At 40.1% G+C, this 17,005-nt stretch overlaps 1 protein-coding gene across 3 annotated transcripts; it reads right to left on the bottom strand.

The window, feature by feature from the left end:
* Positions 1 to 611: 611 nt before the first annotated feature.
* On the bottom strand, positions 612 to 12,436 carry UEVLD (UEV and lactate/malate dehyrogenase domains). 3 transcript variants are annotated; one of them, XM_085062934.1, is made up of 12 exons: positions 12,342 to 12,436; positions 10,658 to 10,742; positions 9,969 to 10,031; positions 9,080 to 9,243; positions 8,099 to 8,234; positions 7,547 to 7,668; positions 6,818 to 6,923; positions 4,903 to 5,073; positions 3,948 to 4,121; positions 3,581 to 3,665; positions 2,835 to 2,958; positions 612 to 1,544 (listed from the first exon to the last, which is right to left on the bottom strand). In XM_085062934.1, the coding sequence occupies exons 1-12, from the start codon at positions 12,381 to 12,383 to the stop codon at positions 1,380 to 1,382; spliced, it is 1,437 nt and encodes a 478-aa protein (XP_084919060.1). In that variant the 5' UTR covers positions 12,384 to 12,436; the 3' UTR covers positions 612 to 1,379. The 3 variants fall into 3 exon arrangements, with proteins under 3 accessions (XP_084919060.1, XP_084919061.1, XP_084919062.1); XM_085062935.1 differs by lacking the exon at positions 4,903 to 5,073; XM_085062936.1 differs by lacking the exon at positions 2,835 to 2,958 and having other exon boundaries at positions 1,381 to 1,544.
* Positions 12,437 to 17,005: the final 4,569 nt, after the last annotated feature.

Genomic DNA, 17,005 nt, shown 5'->3' with positions numbered 1-17,005 from the left:
GTGAAAAAAACCGAAATCCCAAAGTGCAGCTTTAAAAAAATATAGCAGCAAAGTTGGTTACCTGCAGCCATCACTAGTTTTGCCCCATCACCACCACAGAGAAGGAAATTTGGATATTCCATAAAAAAGGGTCCGAATTACTGAAGATTTTTTCCTATTTTTATCCCAGTTCTGAGATCAGTATACACTCAGACCTCCCTGCATGTCTGGCTTTGTGAGATGTAGCTGGAAGGCACAAAGGAACAGATCTTTTTCTCTGCCACAGTTCCTACTTTTGTTTGGAAAGCTTTAACAATATTTAACCAGTTCCCCCTCAAAGTGTAAACATGGAATGGCATTCCTAAGCTGCACACAGCAGGAGTGGAGCCCACGTCTCCTGTGCCTGCCATGTGATGCTGAGATATAACCACGAGGAATACAGTCTTTTACCAGTGCAGAGAATCAAGAACCCAAAAAAACCATCTGTTTTTTATCTAAAAATACACATCCTGCTTTTTCATCACATCCTTGGCCTCTGAGAAGGATAACAGGTTCTGTTGCCTTCTCCTGAGGGTGATACAAAGCTCCCTGTCCTCAGCTGGCTTTGGACTGAGGTCTCAGATACTCCTGCATTGTTTAACTGCTGGATTTTATCCTTTATTTGAAGCCCAGCCCTGCTCCTCCTGTTCAGGAAGAGCCCCTGTTCCCGTGCTGCATGTGTGTACTGAGAACTGCAGATGCTTTAGTGCTCTGAATGTCCTTACAAAATAACAGCAAGCAAGTCATGATCAGAATATTTCAGACATCATTAAGTGTGAACAGAAATCCAATAGCTCAGCTTTGAAGGATAGTGAGAACATCATGCTCCCCTCAGTAAATGGCAGGGCTCCACTGACATAAGAGCATCTACAGCCATGAAAGATGGAGCTATGGAACTGCATCCCCAGTGCCTGAGGAGCTGGAGTGTGACTGTACCCAAAAAAAGTACCAGATGCAGCATTTAAAAGCCATGAGGAAGGGTTCAAGTGGGCTCTGCATGCTGGAGTTTCTGCTGAGCTGGGTAAGCCCCTCTCCAGGACTGCCTCTTTAAGAGGTGCAAAGAGCTAAGTACAACCCAAGAATCAGCCTGTAACTGGCAGCCAAAAACCACAGGCAAGTGCCACCTGAATTTAGGTAAAATATTCTTGCATGTTACCCTTCTCATTTTGGCTACCAAAAGTGCACTTTTCAAAGACATAATCACTGTATGGTGTAGTACTAAAATATTGAAAGCACTTTTGGAAAGTAAAGTGACAAAGCTTCCTGTTTTCTGCAGAAATTCATATGTATGAAGCAACCTCTTCTGCCTTGCAAATCTCCGACTTCTGTGAGCAGACACAGAGGCTTCCCTTGTGCTTCCTTCACAGTTTCAGCTGCTGCTGAAGGTCATGAATTGAGCCTGCACTGCTTTGCAGCTTCTCTTGCACCAGTGGGTCTTCCTCCAGTCTGACCATTTCAACCACTCCACTGGTTCCAAGAATACATGGGAGACTTAAGAATACTTCACTGTTTATACTGCAACATCCCTGTAACAACACACAAAGAACACTGTCACACACACAGACTTATTTCTGCTGTCTGAAGCATGGAACTACATACAATACTGAATTATTTTAATTAAGCAAGGATATTCCAACATCTGGCATGTTTGGATAGAACAAATTCCAGTTATTTTAGATATTGTCCAATGGGTTACTGTACAGAAACTGTAAAACATTACTGTACACATAAAAATTTGTGAACCATGTCACTTTGGGAAGTTTTCCAAGACAGATGTATCAGATCTCTATAATGTAGACAAACTTCATACTACTAAACACCATTTCTTAGCTAGAACAAGCAGGGGCATTTGATAGTACAGTATCATTAGTTCTTTTAGGACTGAACAAAATAAATTAAATAATGCAGCCTAAGAACTGGGGAACATTTTTCAAATACTGATCCCATACAAATTCTGTGAAAGAATTCATCAAGCTTATATCCCTGTAATTCAAGCTTACACTGTAGACTGTGTTTATTTTTGGGATCTGTCTGGGAAATTTTACATTCTGTAGTTACTCTCCAGTTTAAGACTTGTCACTCCTCTGTATCTACATTTAGCTCAGGAATGATTAAAAACTTCACTTGAAACATAATGATTTAATTAGGTATATGGTTGTACTCAATAAAATAAGCAGCCAGCTCAACTTCCCTGCACAGGGACATGCAAATTGTACTTCTGAAGTGACAAATAAATTTGTGTACATGGGTCTTATCATATAGAATGATCTAACACTTTAGTGAAGCCTCTTAGGAAAAATTTACACAAAGTTCGGTCAACAATTTTAAGTTTGTTATTGCTTCATAATCTTCTCCTCTTAAGTAAAGTACTAAGGAGTAAAAAAGCAACTGTTTCAAAGCTGATCAACTAAAATACTTTCAGAAAATGCATTTCATGCTTTCAGAAAAGATATGGAATTCTTTTGGCCCCTAAAGAAATTTCTACATTCAATACCAAGCACTTAAGAACTACAACTCACATTTCAGTTGCTAAATCCAGCTATTCCAGGGGTGCTTGGCAGGAACCTTGAATGCACTTTCTCTCTGGATTTGTATTTTTGGGAGAATAACTCACTTTTAATATTGGTTTCAGATTAAAACAGTAAGTGATTTTTGCTAATTTTTGGACTAGAATTGAGAGCTGTTGTTGGAAGAAAGTAATGGCAGTAGCACTGCTTCAGAACACTGAGATGTTTGTGCTGCTAAAGTTATTGGTCTTATCCAGTATGAATAATACAATTACAGTGCCAACCAAAAGGTATTAATAACACATTTACCTTTGCCAGGGTGGATACAGAATGAACCTTTCTTTTATCTTTCAGAATGCTCTCAGTCAAATCAGCAACTGAGAGCCCCACAGACCAAGATCTCTGACCTTTTCCCTTTAGAACTTCCATTGCTCTATATGTAAACCAGGAAAAGGAGAAAAATATGATGTTAGATTTTAATTATTGTTATTTTGGTTTATATGTAAAACCCAAAAGACACGTTTAAGTGTACCATATCAGGTAGTATACTATAAAAATATAATTCTCTATTTTGGAAAACAACACAATGGAATAAAGAATTGCTGGAAAGAATTTCCTTACAATATCTTTTATCTACACTAGTAACAATTCTCTTTTCTGTCAAGAGGTGTAACTGGTAATTAAATCAGTTAAATTCATCCACACTGGTGCTTTGCTTTGAAGTAAATGCTTCCAACACAAGCTCTGAGAAAAGTGTGCCAGAAGGCTTGCCTAGTATTTGTTTTAAATACACAATCAAACAACTCATGTATTCTAGGGTCTATTGTGGTGTCTTCTCCTTACATCACACAGGCACAACGTCAGTAAGAATTTCAGAAAAACAGTGGCCATATACACATACATAAAAGTGAATGACAACTTGACCCACAACTTCCTATAAACTCAAGGTATGGACATTTTAGAGCAAGCTTCCCCCACTTCATAAAGAGCTGAAGAACATGTAAACACCAGGTGCCTAAACGTGAAGGAAAAAAAAAAGGTTATAATGGTGTTACCTGTTAGCCACCATTTCCCTTGAGTTATGAGCAGCCATTTCATCTGTTTGATTTGCTACTACATTACAGCTGGTCCATGATGGTACTAGATTGAAACAACAACAACAAAAAGGCATATGAGGTTGTGGTTTGTTTTGGTTTCTTCTTCCTGTGACAAATGTCAAATGCTTTTGCTACCACTCCAGGTCTACAGACTTTGGTATCCCAAAACTGTTTTACTTATAACCATTATTGTGAAAATTTACCATTCTTCTTACTACTTTTCTCATTACTTTCATTACTTTTCCCAATTATTCTTTCATTATTCAATTACTTAAGCACTGCCAGGGCATTATACACAAATAGTCATAATAAAGCACAGCTTTACCTTTCTCTTCCCCTTGTTCACCAATAATCCAGGCATCTTTTGCCAGCACCTCTGCTTTCAAAAGGTTTGTCAGGATGTACTGAAATCTCTCTGAATCGAGGTTGGCACCTACTCCAATTACTCTGTTTTTGGGAAATGAGCTCAGCTTCCATGACACAAATGTCATTACTTCAACTAAATGTGAAAGAAAAAATATGTTGCCAATGAAAGACCATTCCAAATCCAACACAACTGCAAATTATGAATCATCATTATGAAAAACTCTGGACTTTACTTTAGAAAAGGTATAAGCATGTAAGAACACATTGGTGGTTTATTTCAACCTAAAACACTGAGTCAGGTGGGGAAGAAGTCAAAAAATAAGAAAAATGGTAAGAGAATAAGAAGGGCTGTCTTCAATGCATTACAGGATAGTCACACACTTACTTCTTTCCCTCTTAAGTAGTGATTTGCTTTATCTTAGTTCACAGTATCACAAACCTGGAAGATTTAAACCTTCCACCAAAATCCAGCTGCAATATTTACTATCAGCACTATACTTTGTATTTGAGTAGCCTGTGAGTGTGATCATATGGCACAAAACACACATGGATCTATCCAACACACATGGATCTATCCTTCCTGCACAGGAGAAATGTGCACATAAAACTCACAACTGACAAGACAACAGCCAATGGATGCTAATCATGTAGATACAGTGTGATTGAAACTACATACAGAAACATACAGAAATACATACCTGTTACACAAAACAAAGTATATTATTTTCTTTTATCTTGGTAACAGTAAAGAAAAAACCCTCAAAGACAGTGTCCTGCTCAAAGCTGAAAAGGAAAACATCAGAGCAGCAAGAATTTTGACCAACTGGGTGTAATTCAGCAGTTAACACATTTTTAAAACAGGCCAAAGGAAAAGCCAGGTGAGGGACAGAACATTATGCAAAGTACCAACATACCTGGATGAGAAGCAACAACGAGAACAGCATTCTGACTGTAGTGTGATACTGCTGGAATAATCCCTCTGAACAAATCCACATTGCTTTGTATGACTTCGAGGTAAGTCTGAGCATTACCCAGAGAATTAACTGTAAGCACCACGACTTTGGAATCAGCTGATGCAGAAAAATCTGAAAATATAAAGAAAACATGTTTTTGAAATTTATGTTGTTCTATTGAGTTTTAGATGCAAAACCAAGAGCTGTTCCAAAGACTGAACTACAACATCCAACTTAATTAGGGATTCTGTGCCTCCTGTCCCCCCGGTATCTCCCAGTGTGGAATTTGGGGCACTTCCACAGCACACCTATAAAACACAGCTCTCCCACAGAACTACCTTCCTGTTTAATAGGTGCCAAACACAAAAGACAGACTGCAATTTGTCCAGGGTTACAGACCAGAGACCAGAAAACCCCTAGACAGCTCTGACAGATAAATGTTTCCAAGTTTTCTTGGCAAAAAAGAAAAAAAAACAAGCATGAAAATACTCCTTAACTTTTATTTCAACTGTTAAAGAAGGGAAAAGACTTATACTCCTTTATCTTAGGCTTCTTCTATAATCTATGATCTGCAGGATCTTATACCTTACTCAAGGGCATGCAGACAACCATGAAAAGCACTCCAAAAGTCTATTTATTAACTCAAATAAAAAACCAAAGTGTATTTATTAGCCCAAAGAAACACACAACCACGCTTGCTGCAGGAATTTGTAAGTCAAAGCTGCTTTGTGCACACATCTCTGAATTATCTGAGTGCCACACAGGTGATCAGCCTGGACACAGAAACAAGGTGATTTACTTGACTGTTGCACCACTTTTGGAACCAGCTGAAGCCAAAGCAGAAGCCTAACACACTGACAAAGTGAAAGCATACTAAGCAGGATATAATTAATACCAGCTTGCCCCAAACCTAGATATAAACATACTAAAGTAACAGGTGACAGCACATAGGCATTTTGCAGTATTATAACACTACCAACAGCACAGCCAGCAACAACACACAAGCTTCTTATTCCACAGCTACATGTAAACATACAACAGGCAACCACAGAGGCACAAACAGGTTTGTGGTACAGTTGCACAACCAGGGTTCAGGAAAAAAAGTGTGGCAGCAGTAAAACCTGCAAGATAAGATCAAAGAATGCACAGCAGGTGATGCCAGGTGCAGAATAAGCAACAAAAATGCCTGGTGGAACCAAAACAAGTCTCTGTCCCCAGAATAAGATAAATTAAAAGGGAAGCACAAGAAAAGTCCTCATTTCATCTTGCAAAGGGTGCAAGGAACATGGAAACATGACACATAAGCAAGAAAGAATGTTGCTCAATTCAGTTCCAGCTTCCCCTGTGGAAGAACTTCTGAGCTTCATGGCCTCAACTTCTGCAACCATCAAAGACCATCAAAGACTGTAGCCATCATCACTAATTACAGAGACATGCCATTAACTCTGTTAAATTGTATGCTCACAGCTGACTGAGGACAAGATTATTAAAAACTCATCCTTTGAATATGCAGTGATAGTGACTAAGGACTAACAACTGGCCATGTGCATGTTTAATGACCACCAATCTAGAAAAAGCTGTGTTTCAAAGTGCTGTTTATTTGTCAGCCTTTTGAACACTGCTTTCACAGCCTTCTCTAGTTACTATGCACATATTTTTTCCCCTCCCTCCCTCCCCATGACACTGAAGTACTAGCTTGGCTTCTCTGTATTTCTGCATGAGTCCAATTTCAGCAACAGCCTCTTACCTGCAAGTACAGACATCTAAAAAAAGACAGCCTATCTGTATCTCCCCAGGTGCCCTGCTCTCATTAAAATGAGCACAAGCACACAAAGTACAGCACTCAAACCCCTGTTCCAGAAACAACATCTCATACCTTTGCTGATCTCCACATTTGGCACAGCAAAAATCTCCAAATCCATGGTCCCTCCTTTTGCTGCACCTTCAGAAAGATCCAAAAGAACCACCTTGTCTGCAACACCCTGTATGAATAAAAATAATACAGATCAACAATAAACCAAAACAAAACTTGTTCTCCTGAGAGTGAGGAATCAGACCCAACATTCTTCCCATTTCGTTGTTCGCTGTACTGCATAAAAACCAAACAAAATTACTGGTCAGAATTACAGCCAAATCAGACAAACTTAGTTCAGCAAGTCTAATTAAAAAAAAAAAACAAAAACAAAACCACATTACAAGACAAACAAAAAACTCACAAAACTATCTCTGGCATAGTTAAAAATGTTGGCATTACTGTTGTGTGTAACACATAGCTGTAATGAAGTACAGACCATCTAGAGACTATCCTTATCCAGGGCACTAGGAGATCCCAACTGCAAGAGCCTACTACTCAGACAAGAATCGTTTAAGGAATTTCAAAGTAAGTGAATTCAGTACTCAACCCTTTGAAATAAAAAAAGCTGACTGATAAACCAGGGCAGAAAGTTAACACTTCTGCATGTCCATAAGTTAACTGAAGAGACAAATGACCACAGCAGTGACAGTTGTTAAAACTGATGAGGTATTCCTTTATGTCAGATATTAAGAACTAGATTGAAATTCTCTCTTTTAATCAGCTCTGTTGCTATTTTTAATAATTATGTACCTTTGCTGCAACTGCTAGTACACAAGCAATGCCAAGATCTCCAGCTCCAACAACAGTTACTTTGTTAAAACATCCTTCATTTTTGCCTCCAGTTTTACTCCTTGATTTCATGTCAGTCTCTCCTACAATTAAAAGAAAACCACAAAATTAGGTGCTGGTCCACACTGTATCAGTGCAAGTATTGCTGCTTCATTAAGGATCATGCTTGTGCCAGAGTTAAATCAAATTACATGAACTTCTTTAAAACAGCAGTCAAGCCTGACCACAGAAAATTCATCACAACTTGCAAGGTGCAAAACACAAATATTCCTCTCTAGATAGGAATGTTTTTTCACTAACTAGAAATAGGTGATCATGACAATAGCAACTCTGGACACTACTACCACACAAATAACACTGCCTTTGCTGCTAGTACAGCAGTGGGAATACATCACATGGTCATAAAATTTGTAAAATATAAACTGTGTAGTCTTCTTTGTGACATCAAGTAATGACAATAAGTGAATCTATTTTATAAGAACATTAGAAACGAGCCCATGAAAACATCCCCACCTTCAGTAATCTTTGCAATATAGGAGAGAAGTTCCGATTGCCTGGCTGCATCAGAAGATGATAGTGAGTACAGAGGGAGCTCTTCCTCAAACTTTGCAATCATTTCCTTGATTAATCCAATGAGAGTTGACTTAGGCTGAAATACAGAAGACAAAACAGCTGAATAGCTATTTCATGTAGTGGTATCAGCTATACAAAATTTAATCGAATTATAAATACTGACACTCTTAACATTTACACAAACACTTAGGGGAAAGAAAAGCATCATTTTTTGAGAAGCTACTTTTCAAAAAGAAGTATAGATTAAAAGGAATTTAACAAAAAGAAATTCTAAAATTGAAATTACCAGTGCTACTAATTTTTGAAGGCATCCATGAACATGGAAGCCTTTGATATAGCCACATCCAGTATTATAACAGGGACAAATCCTAGCTAAAGAAAAGGTAGTTCAGTCTTCTGAGATGAGCTCAACTGTCCAGAGTTCTGGCAGTTCAATCCTCCTCCAGGCAAAACACCCTGTGAAGTTAGCAGAAGTTCCCATAGGAATTTCTGTATCAATAATGTAAAATACAGCCCATTCCTTTTAAAAAGCTGGCATTCATTAAAACATTTTTACTGGTCTGGCAGTCATATCTAAGTGAATAATTTAATACAGTGCATAAAATCATTTAGCAACAACACTGACTTTTAGATCTCTGTGCTGTTTGTGTTCCGCCGAAAGAGACACACCCAAAAGGTAGAAACTCCCATTGAACTTTCCTGAGAGATACTTATCTGGTCTAGTATGATTACTAACTATTCACAGCAACAAAGTATCATAGGGCTTACATAGCTTTGTAAAGAACCAGTCCCTTTTTCTTCAGCTTAAAATAATTCTCCTTAAAATCACTTCCAACTTCCTTTACAAGCCTCAGACTGCCTGAAAGCTCCATGCAGTATTCCCAAATACTTCCCTTCCCTGTCAGCCACTCCACCTCTTACATGGCTCCAGTTCTGCAGGTAGGGCAAATAAATCCTGCCACGTGCATCAATGTGCTTTCCCACAGAAATGCCCATGTTTGCAGTCGGCTTCAGGAAGCAAATGGGGGGAGCAAAGGGATGAGAATCCAGGATCCACAGGCGAATAGGTATGTTATAGGAATTACCTGTTCAACACAAAATAGGAGCCATTACTAACTTCTGCACTGAGAAGAGGCACTAAAGACTAGTCATGTGTGTGATGTGATTCACACTTCGTAATAGCAGAGGAAAAAAAAACTGACAGATCACTTTCCAGATTCACACTGGAAAGTATTTTTATTACTCAGACACAATCAGTAGCACTTCAAGTTGATCCAAACAAGTCTGGTTTTATTAATTAACCTTTCTTAATATAAAGCTCTGTTGATGTTTTGCTTGTCAGAGTCCTCTATCAGCCAACGTGTCCCCTTTTCCCAGCAAAGAAAGCTTACAGGTGACATTTCATACTTATTTTAAGACTTAACACCTAGTACAAAAAAGCATCTATAAAGAGCTTTGCATCAGACTTCAAAGGCTTTAAGTTGAAAATAAAAAATTGCCTAGTAGTTATTTTTGGACAAGTGTAGGTCACAGAGAGTTCACAGAAGCTCCATTAGCAACAACAGAGTTTGCCTACACAGTCTCAAACTACCCCATTTTTTTAACAGTTAATTTAATTATTTTATTAATACTACCTTATTTCAGCATCTGTGCATTTCTTATGCAGTAGAAGTGGCTTCCACCAATTTATGCAAAATCTTTTCTAGCCCTCTTTGAAGACACTGCACAGTGAACTGTTAAGAAGCAGCACCCAACACATTTTACATTCAGATTCCTAACTGGCAAGAAAATTATGTTTGATTTATCTTACCATATTTCACTGGAACAGTGCCACTAAAATTCAGGAGGTCCTTCTGGGATCCATCCTTGAAGGCTGAAATTAAAAATGCAATTTTACGAAAATAATAAATCCTTTAAAACCTAATATGGCAATCCCACCCACAACTACCAATATACAACAGAGATTCTTCTTTAGAAATCAAATATGCTGCTCCTGAAAGGACCAAGATTAGATTGTTACTAAGGTCTCCCCTCCCCTTTTAAATACTTCCTTAATGAAATTTTAACAAAAATTGCATTGGTACAACTAAGCACATCATTAGTCTGAAAACCCCTTGTGCTGGGTAATTATGACACTGCAGGAATTTTCAGTCAGGGTGAGAGATTCCAGAAGTCACACTATATTAGCTAAAGACATCAAAGTACTTTCAGTACAATAATGAAATATGAGAGAAATGGTGTTACATATAAAGAACATAAAGCCTCAATCTTCTATAATCACTGACAAGTTGAAGCAAGATGAAGTAAATGAGTTGCTAAGGTTTTTATATGTATGCAGTCTTGGAAGAGCATTCATAAACAGTCACCTGGCATGAGAAATTTTACTGCAAGTCAAAATAAAGACAGGAACACAACTGAAATATATATACATGCTATTATATACAGTCTACATTTATGACAAATAAGTAATTAGTTCAGAGTAACTGTATAACTTCTTACTGTATGTGTTCATGGAGAATGTGAAGTTGGGGTAGGCCTTGCTGACATTCTTCAGCTCTTCTATGGTCAGGTCTCTGAACTTATACTGGGAAGGGGGAGAGAAAATAAGGAGAAAAAGTTTCACTTCAAAGGCTTCTTTCATTATGAGCGATAGGGAACAGGACACTATAGCAGGCAGAAACACAAGAAGGGGAAGGTAATAATTACTTGTAGTAATTATTATTATTATAAATAGTTTGGATGTGAAAGAAATTATCAAAAGGAATTGATTACAAAGAGGCTTTGAAGCTACTGCATGTCTGCTGTTGCTACATAAGAGATCTCAAGTTCTGAACATCACTCCTTACATCCCATTTCTTCCCCTTAACAGCTGTTTGAGTAGAAGTTTAGTAAAATTTACTCTCCTCTGCACACAATAATTAAAAAGAACATAAAAATATGAAACTCCTAGAAAAAGGAGTTTATTTTCTTACTGATACAGTAAAACTCAAATCCACCTGCACACATTTTAGAAAGAGTTTCCTAAGATATCACTTTCCACAAACATATTAAATATGTAAGTGATTAGCCTCCGGGAATCTATTTTCCATTTTTAAGCTGTCCTTGAGAGCTGAGAAAATGAATCACTGCTGCTTCATTGGGACTGTCCCCAGCCAGTCTGATACCTGAACTTCCAAGAGATTTGCATCCTCCCACATCCCAAAGTTAGGAAGACTGCTTTCCACTTCCCAGATTAGAGCCTCTGCATCTCACTTAGGAAACCTGGTGGTGGTTTTTTTTTTTTTGGCATCATCACCTAAGTAAACAGAACTGCCACCTGACAGTGGCTTAAAGAGCTGCCCGCTGTCCTGGAATAATTGTCACAAAGTAGTAGCTAAAATCGAATTTCTCCTCAGTCTGGCAGTCCCCAGCAGCAATGTTACAGCTACGAGCATGGCACAGTTAGTTTCCACTTTGTACAGGAGAACACAGAGCTGCTGACAAGAAACACCTTTTAGTCAGCTTCTCCCCATCACAGGATGCTCCAAAGTCATGCAGAAAAAAAAATAGTAAAAATAAAAAAATCCAATGTTCCCTAACTGTCTACACAACTTACACCTACGACATTTTTGTGGAAGCGTTCGTACATCTGGTTGTGAAACCAAAGCCATCATTTCCCAGCTGGCCTCCTTCTATTTGTAATACAAACCGAGGCACTCCTATCAAGAGTGTCTCTACTTCTAAAGATGGGAGGGTTTATGAGGCGACTGAATCACAGAATTTCCTCACTTCGCACCCAAAATCATCTGGCCAGCCCAAAACTGAAACACGCCCACCTCCGTTTCTCCCACAGAAATTAAAACTCTAAGAGAGATGCTACAACGACACATCTGTGAAGCGCTAACGCCAGGAATGCCACCAAAAAAAAGTTCTCAATTTGCGATGGGTGAAGAGCAAGGTTTCAGCCGTGAGGCACGGCGTGAAGCGCGGGGATGAGCTGATGCGGGACGCGACTTAAAGCTGTGCTGCAGCAGGACAGCGCGGAGCACGGGACGGGACGGGACGGGGAGTGCTCGTCAGCCACCACCAGAACACTGCCGCCCTTCCCTTCCTTCCCTTCCCGGTCCCTCTCCCCGCCGCCCCGCCGCCCTTTCCCTTCCCATCCCTGCCCTCCCTCAGCGCCGCGCCCCCTCCCCGCGCGCACCTTGCCCAGCTGCCTCCGCAGCGCCTCCTCCGCCAGCGCCATGGCGGCGCCAGCGCCTTCCCGGCAGCCCCCGCGCGGCAGCGCCGCCCTCAGCCGGGCGGGGTGAGGCGGAGCGGCTGCGCTCGGCCTCGGCAGCGGGGAAGGAGGGACGGATGCTTCTGAGCTCCCTCAGCCTTGGGGCTGGGATCGCTTCCCTGCGGAGCCTGGTCCAGTGCCGAGCCACCCTCTGGGTGAAGAACTGTTCCCTGATATCCAAGCTAAACTGCCCCTGACACAACATCAGGCCATTTCCTCAGGTCCTGTCACTGTCCCCACAGAGATCAGTGTCTGCCCCTCCTCTTCCCCTCACGAGGAAGTTGTAACTGCACTGAGGTCTCCTCAGTCTCCTCCAGGCTGAATGGACCAAGTGACCTCACCCACTTCTCCTACAGCTTCCCCTCCAGAGCCTTCACCATACTTGCCACCATACATAGATACTACAGGGATGTGGGGATTTCCTCCCTCTGTGTTGGCAGTAACAAAACTTAATTGCAACTTCATGGAGTTCCAAGGATGCAAATACAAACCTGACACTAATTTCTTTCCCTACGTTAATCTCTTATGTTTAGGCCTCGCAACCATGCAGCAGAGATACCAGAAAAGTGCCTTTTGGGAGGTGGGCCATGCAAGTCTGGTCAATTCACAGTAGGTTCCGCAAGGTAAATGGGGACAATTGCCAGTTCTATCCCCATTACTAACCAGAAAACTGACAGATCAGAACAGAACAGACCAAGCATGATAGTAGCCCATTTTTATAAGGAGTAAGGTCTTGAGAAAGCTCATAAAATTTTTTCTCCCTCACTAATATGAGGCCTGAAGCAGACAGGAACCAAAAGCACAGGTTGTTGATACAGCCATAGCAGGAAAAAATTAGGTTTAGAACAACCTTTATCAGGATTCCCCATCATACGTATTGTTTACCGATGCTGATTCTGCTTCTGTGCTGAAATTGTTGTGCATGATGTGAGGAAGGATGTTACAGCTTCAATGTTCAGTTTGGAAAGCAGCACAAGATCAGCCCTTCAGGAACTGGCATTGCAGATTCCAGCAAGTACTACACATCATTTGCCCAGCAAGCATAGTACTGTTACAGAATGATCAGCATGAATATTTATCTAAACCTTTTAAGAGATAATTTGAAAACGATTTTGTTTCACAAAGGTCTTAGCACACACTAATGTTTGAGAATAAAACATTGCTTTTAAATTTTTAATCTCAAGCATCTAAAATTTTTTATTTATTATTATTTCATGGTAAAAGCAACCTGCAAAGTCTGATAGATATCTAGAAGTATTAGTAAGTTTGATGTTTGGAAATGCTTTTAAAATCTGTGTTCACACATAGCCAAAACAATCACAGCAACCAGGACAGTGATCACATACCTGTGGCAGTGACACACCATACAGGTCATACTGTTTCTATTCAAGGCTTAGAGATCACCCTTGACTAAAACCACACCCAGGCTACCAATTCAAATTTCTTAGTACTCACTGTTCAAACTCATTTAAAATTCAGACCTGGGTGTGTGCCCTCTGACTCAAAATCTTCTCTAAATATCATTTGCAATTAATAACTCTGTGTTACATTAACAGATTCTATTGCCAACTAATCTCTAGGTAAATGAAACATTTTGCTAGCAGCCTTGCTACGCCACATACCCTCTAGCAGTTCCTCTGCCTCCATCACTAGGAACACACTTCCAAATGAAGGCATTGAATTTTGCATATATTCTTACCAAACTAGCTATAGAAATTTTCCCACACTAGGATTTATCAAGCAATACATCCAGCTCTTATGTTATTACAACTCCTCACTGCATGAAAGCTCACCCTACATATCAAAATCCAACATTTTGCCAAGATGTTTTCTTTGAGACTTGGGAGAAAAGTTAAGATGATTAATGAAACAGAAAATAGACTGCAGTATCTCAGGCACGAGGGCAGAGGGCAAAGTAAAATGACAGCCTTGGGGTGGTACGGATCTTGTCTTACAGCATACAGCTTTGGAATTTTATTCAGCTCTACACAAGAAAATGGCATAATTTCTACTGCCTTAACCTTTCGTATCCTAAATACCAGTCTCAATATTCTGCTTGCCTGTGAACATCTTGTATTGATAGGGATGCTAGCATAGAGTAAAGCCAAGGGAAAGGATTCTCAATAACATGAAACTACAATCCAGGAAGTATTCTGAAGGACTTTCTCCAGTGCAGAAAATCATGCCATACTATGAGCTGTCTAAATTAACTTAAGAGTAATGGAACAGAAATTACAAGTTCAACTTGTAAATATTAAATGCTGTGGGAAAAATTTGCACTTCTAAAATATACTCTAGTGATCATCCCAGCTACTGAAGTTTGGGAATAAATGCAGACCAACTGCAACACAAGTGGCAGGAGCAAGCTTCCCAACAAAACCCAAACTGCCTTCAGCTCTGGAAATACCATGACTAAGAGCATTATTTATCTCAGCGTTCCCCTTTGCTCTGAACAACCATCAAGTCCTATCCACCATCCACCATCCACCAACAACCATCCACCTTGTGGGTGACCTACACAGGGACCATTTTATATGTCTTAACAATCACTATCAAAGCACCAACCAAGGCTGGATTTAAGCCAGCAGCTATGAGGCACATCAGACCTCACTACCAACTGCAGAGTGAAGAGACTTCCGCAAAATAGTTGAATTTTCCTGCCAGTTTCAGCATCTGTCACACACTGCTTGTAAACAGGGCTCCCCATAGTCCTGGGCCACATCACACACCATACACTGCCATTGCCACGTTCCCTTTTTACACAGCTGGCAAACAGAAGCCAGGCTCATACAGGGTTTGCTGGCTCACCCCTTTTGGCTGGGGAAGAGGGTGGTGGCAGCAGCACATCACCGTGCCTGAGCTCTGAAGATTCACCTTGTGTGACTGGGTCCCTGTCTACACATCATTTACAGTCACATTTGACACCACTGTAGAAGTCTCAGAAACACTTCCTGCACATTCTGTAGAAATCAAGAACCACATGAAGTGGATAGACTCACAATAATGCCCCCCTGTCCAAAAATAATAATCAGTGTTCTTCATCAATTGCAGAGCAGCAAGTCAATCCACAGGTGCTCTGCTCTACCATACACATTTCTTTGTTTGGTCAGATCTCATGACATACTGGACATGTTGAAGGATCACCAGGCATTCACGCAACACAAGAGATGGAAGAAGTTGGCAGGGAGAATGATAGGGAGTTGAGGACAGACCACAACAAACATCATGTGTCCTTAGTTGCAGCATTCAAGGAAGCTACTTACCTCTCCTGAAGAAATCCACAAGAGAGGTTTAATACATGGAGAAGTGCATATAAATCACTCAAACAGCTTTTTGTACTCAGTTATGTCTGCACAGATATGTGTTCAGTTATTCCCATGCACTACAAAACCTGGAACTCTACACCCAAGTGTTTTTCAAATCAGTATCAAGCCACTTCCTTCAGCCAAAAAAACCTACTGAAACACTTGATTGTTTTTAAATTTTTGATTGCCATCAGCTTTCAGACACACAGTACAAGAGATGGCATCAGACACTTGCCTGTTCTCATGCAAGGAATGTTGAGAAACTGGGCACAAGTTGCATCCAGGATACAAAAAAATTCATTAATTTGCCAGTGAAGGGAGAAGGATGCAGGCAAAACCCAAGACTCCCATGAAGAACCAAAGAGAGGAACCCTCAGCAAATTTAAGCACAAGGTGGTGTGGAAAACCAAAACTGTTAGTTGTGGACAGAAGTCAGTACTAAATTGCTAACATGTTTCATTACTTCAGCAATGTCCTCTGTCCTTAATTTCGTTCTACAGAGTATGGTAAGATGGTATGTCAAAAGCATTTTCGATTCCCTGGCTCATGTAAAAATAAATGTTTCCATATGCATTTCCAGAGGTAAGAAGAGGCTATCTATGGGATGACTAAACTGCAGTTCTATCTTGTGGAACTGAAACGTTATTTCAAATAAATTACAACTAAAAGCTGTCCTTACACAAGGCAAACATGTAATTACTTTTTTCCCCAATTGGAATAAAATAATTCTGTTACTTCCAGAAGTAGCTTTACTGACTGGATTAAGATAATGATGTGATGTAGAAGCACCCTCCACCTGAACAGAACATCTCTGCCTTAAAATAATGGCTGATATTGACTGATTACAGCTACAAAGATGCATTAAAAATCTCAAGGGAATTCCATAAAAGGTAGCTCCAAAGAAGGTAAGATTTCATGCCTTCAAAACATGTACTGACAGGACACACTAAATGCAGATTTGCAATATTATTTTAAACAATATTTTTTTTAGCACAAGTGTACAAGTGTTGCTGTTCCCCATAAAAGCAGGTGGGCTCACTGATGTGTATCCATTCGTCCATCTGGAAGTGGGTCACAGCACCAGCTGATCAGAACAGTCACTGCAGTTACTTCCAGCATGAAAGCAGAAAAGCCTTTCAGAGGAGACAGCCATCAAGGCAGCTCAGACTCCTTACACTGGAGTAAGGGAACCCAAGAAGGATGCTGCTTGGGAACACTTCAAAGGCAAAGGATTAAAGGCAATGGGCACACTTGGGCATATTATCATTCTAAATACATGTTCCT

Source organism: Lichenostomus cassidix, chromosome 5 (assembly GCF_008360975.1).
Source record: "Lichenostomus cassidix isolate B80296 chromosome 5, HeHo_3.0, whole genome shotgun sequence".
Lineage (NCBI taxonomy): Eukaryota > Metazoa > Chordata > Aves > Passeriformes > Meliphagidae > Lichenostomus > Lichenostomus cassidix.
The sequence above is the reverse complement of the archived record's forward strand: the minus strand, read 5'-3'. Positions and strand labels throughout refer to the sequence as shown.

Coding starts and splice junctions, on each gene's coding strand:
- UEVLD (XM_085062934.1), bottom strand. CDS start 12,383: ATGGCGCTGGCGGAGGAGGCGCTGCGGAGGCAGCTGGGCAAG. Junction 8,235..9,079: donor ACCTGCAGAACTGGAGCCAT/GTAAGAGGTGGA, acceptor TCTGTATTTCAG/CCTAAGTCAACTCTCATTGG. Junction 7,669..8,098: donor TATTGCAAAGATTACTGAAG/GTGGGGATGTTT, acceptor TTTTAATTGTAG/GAGAGACTGACATGAAATCA.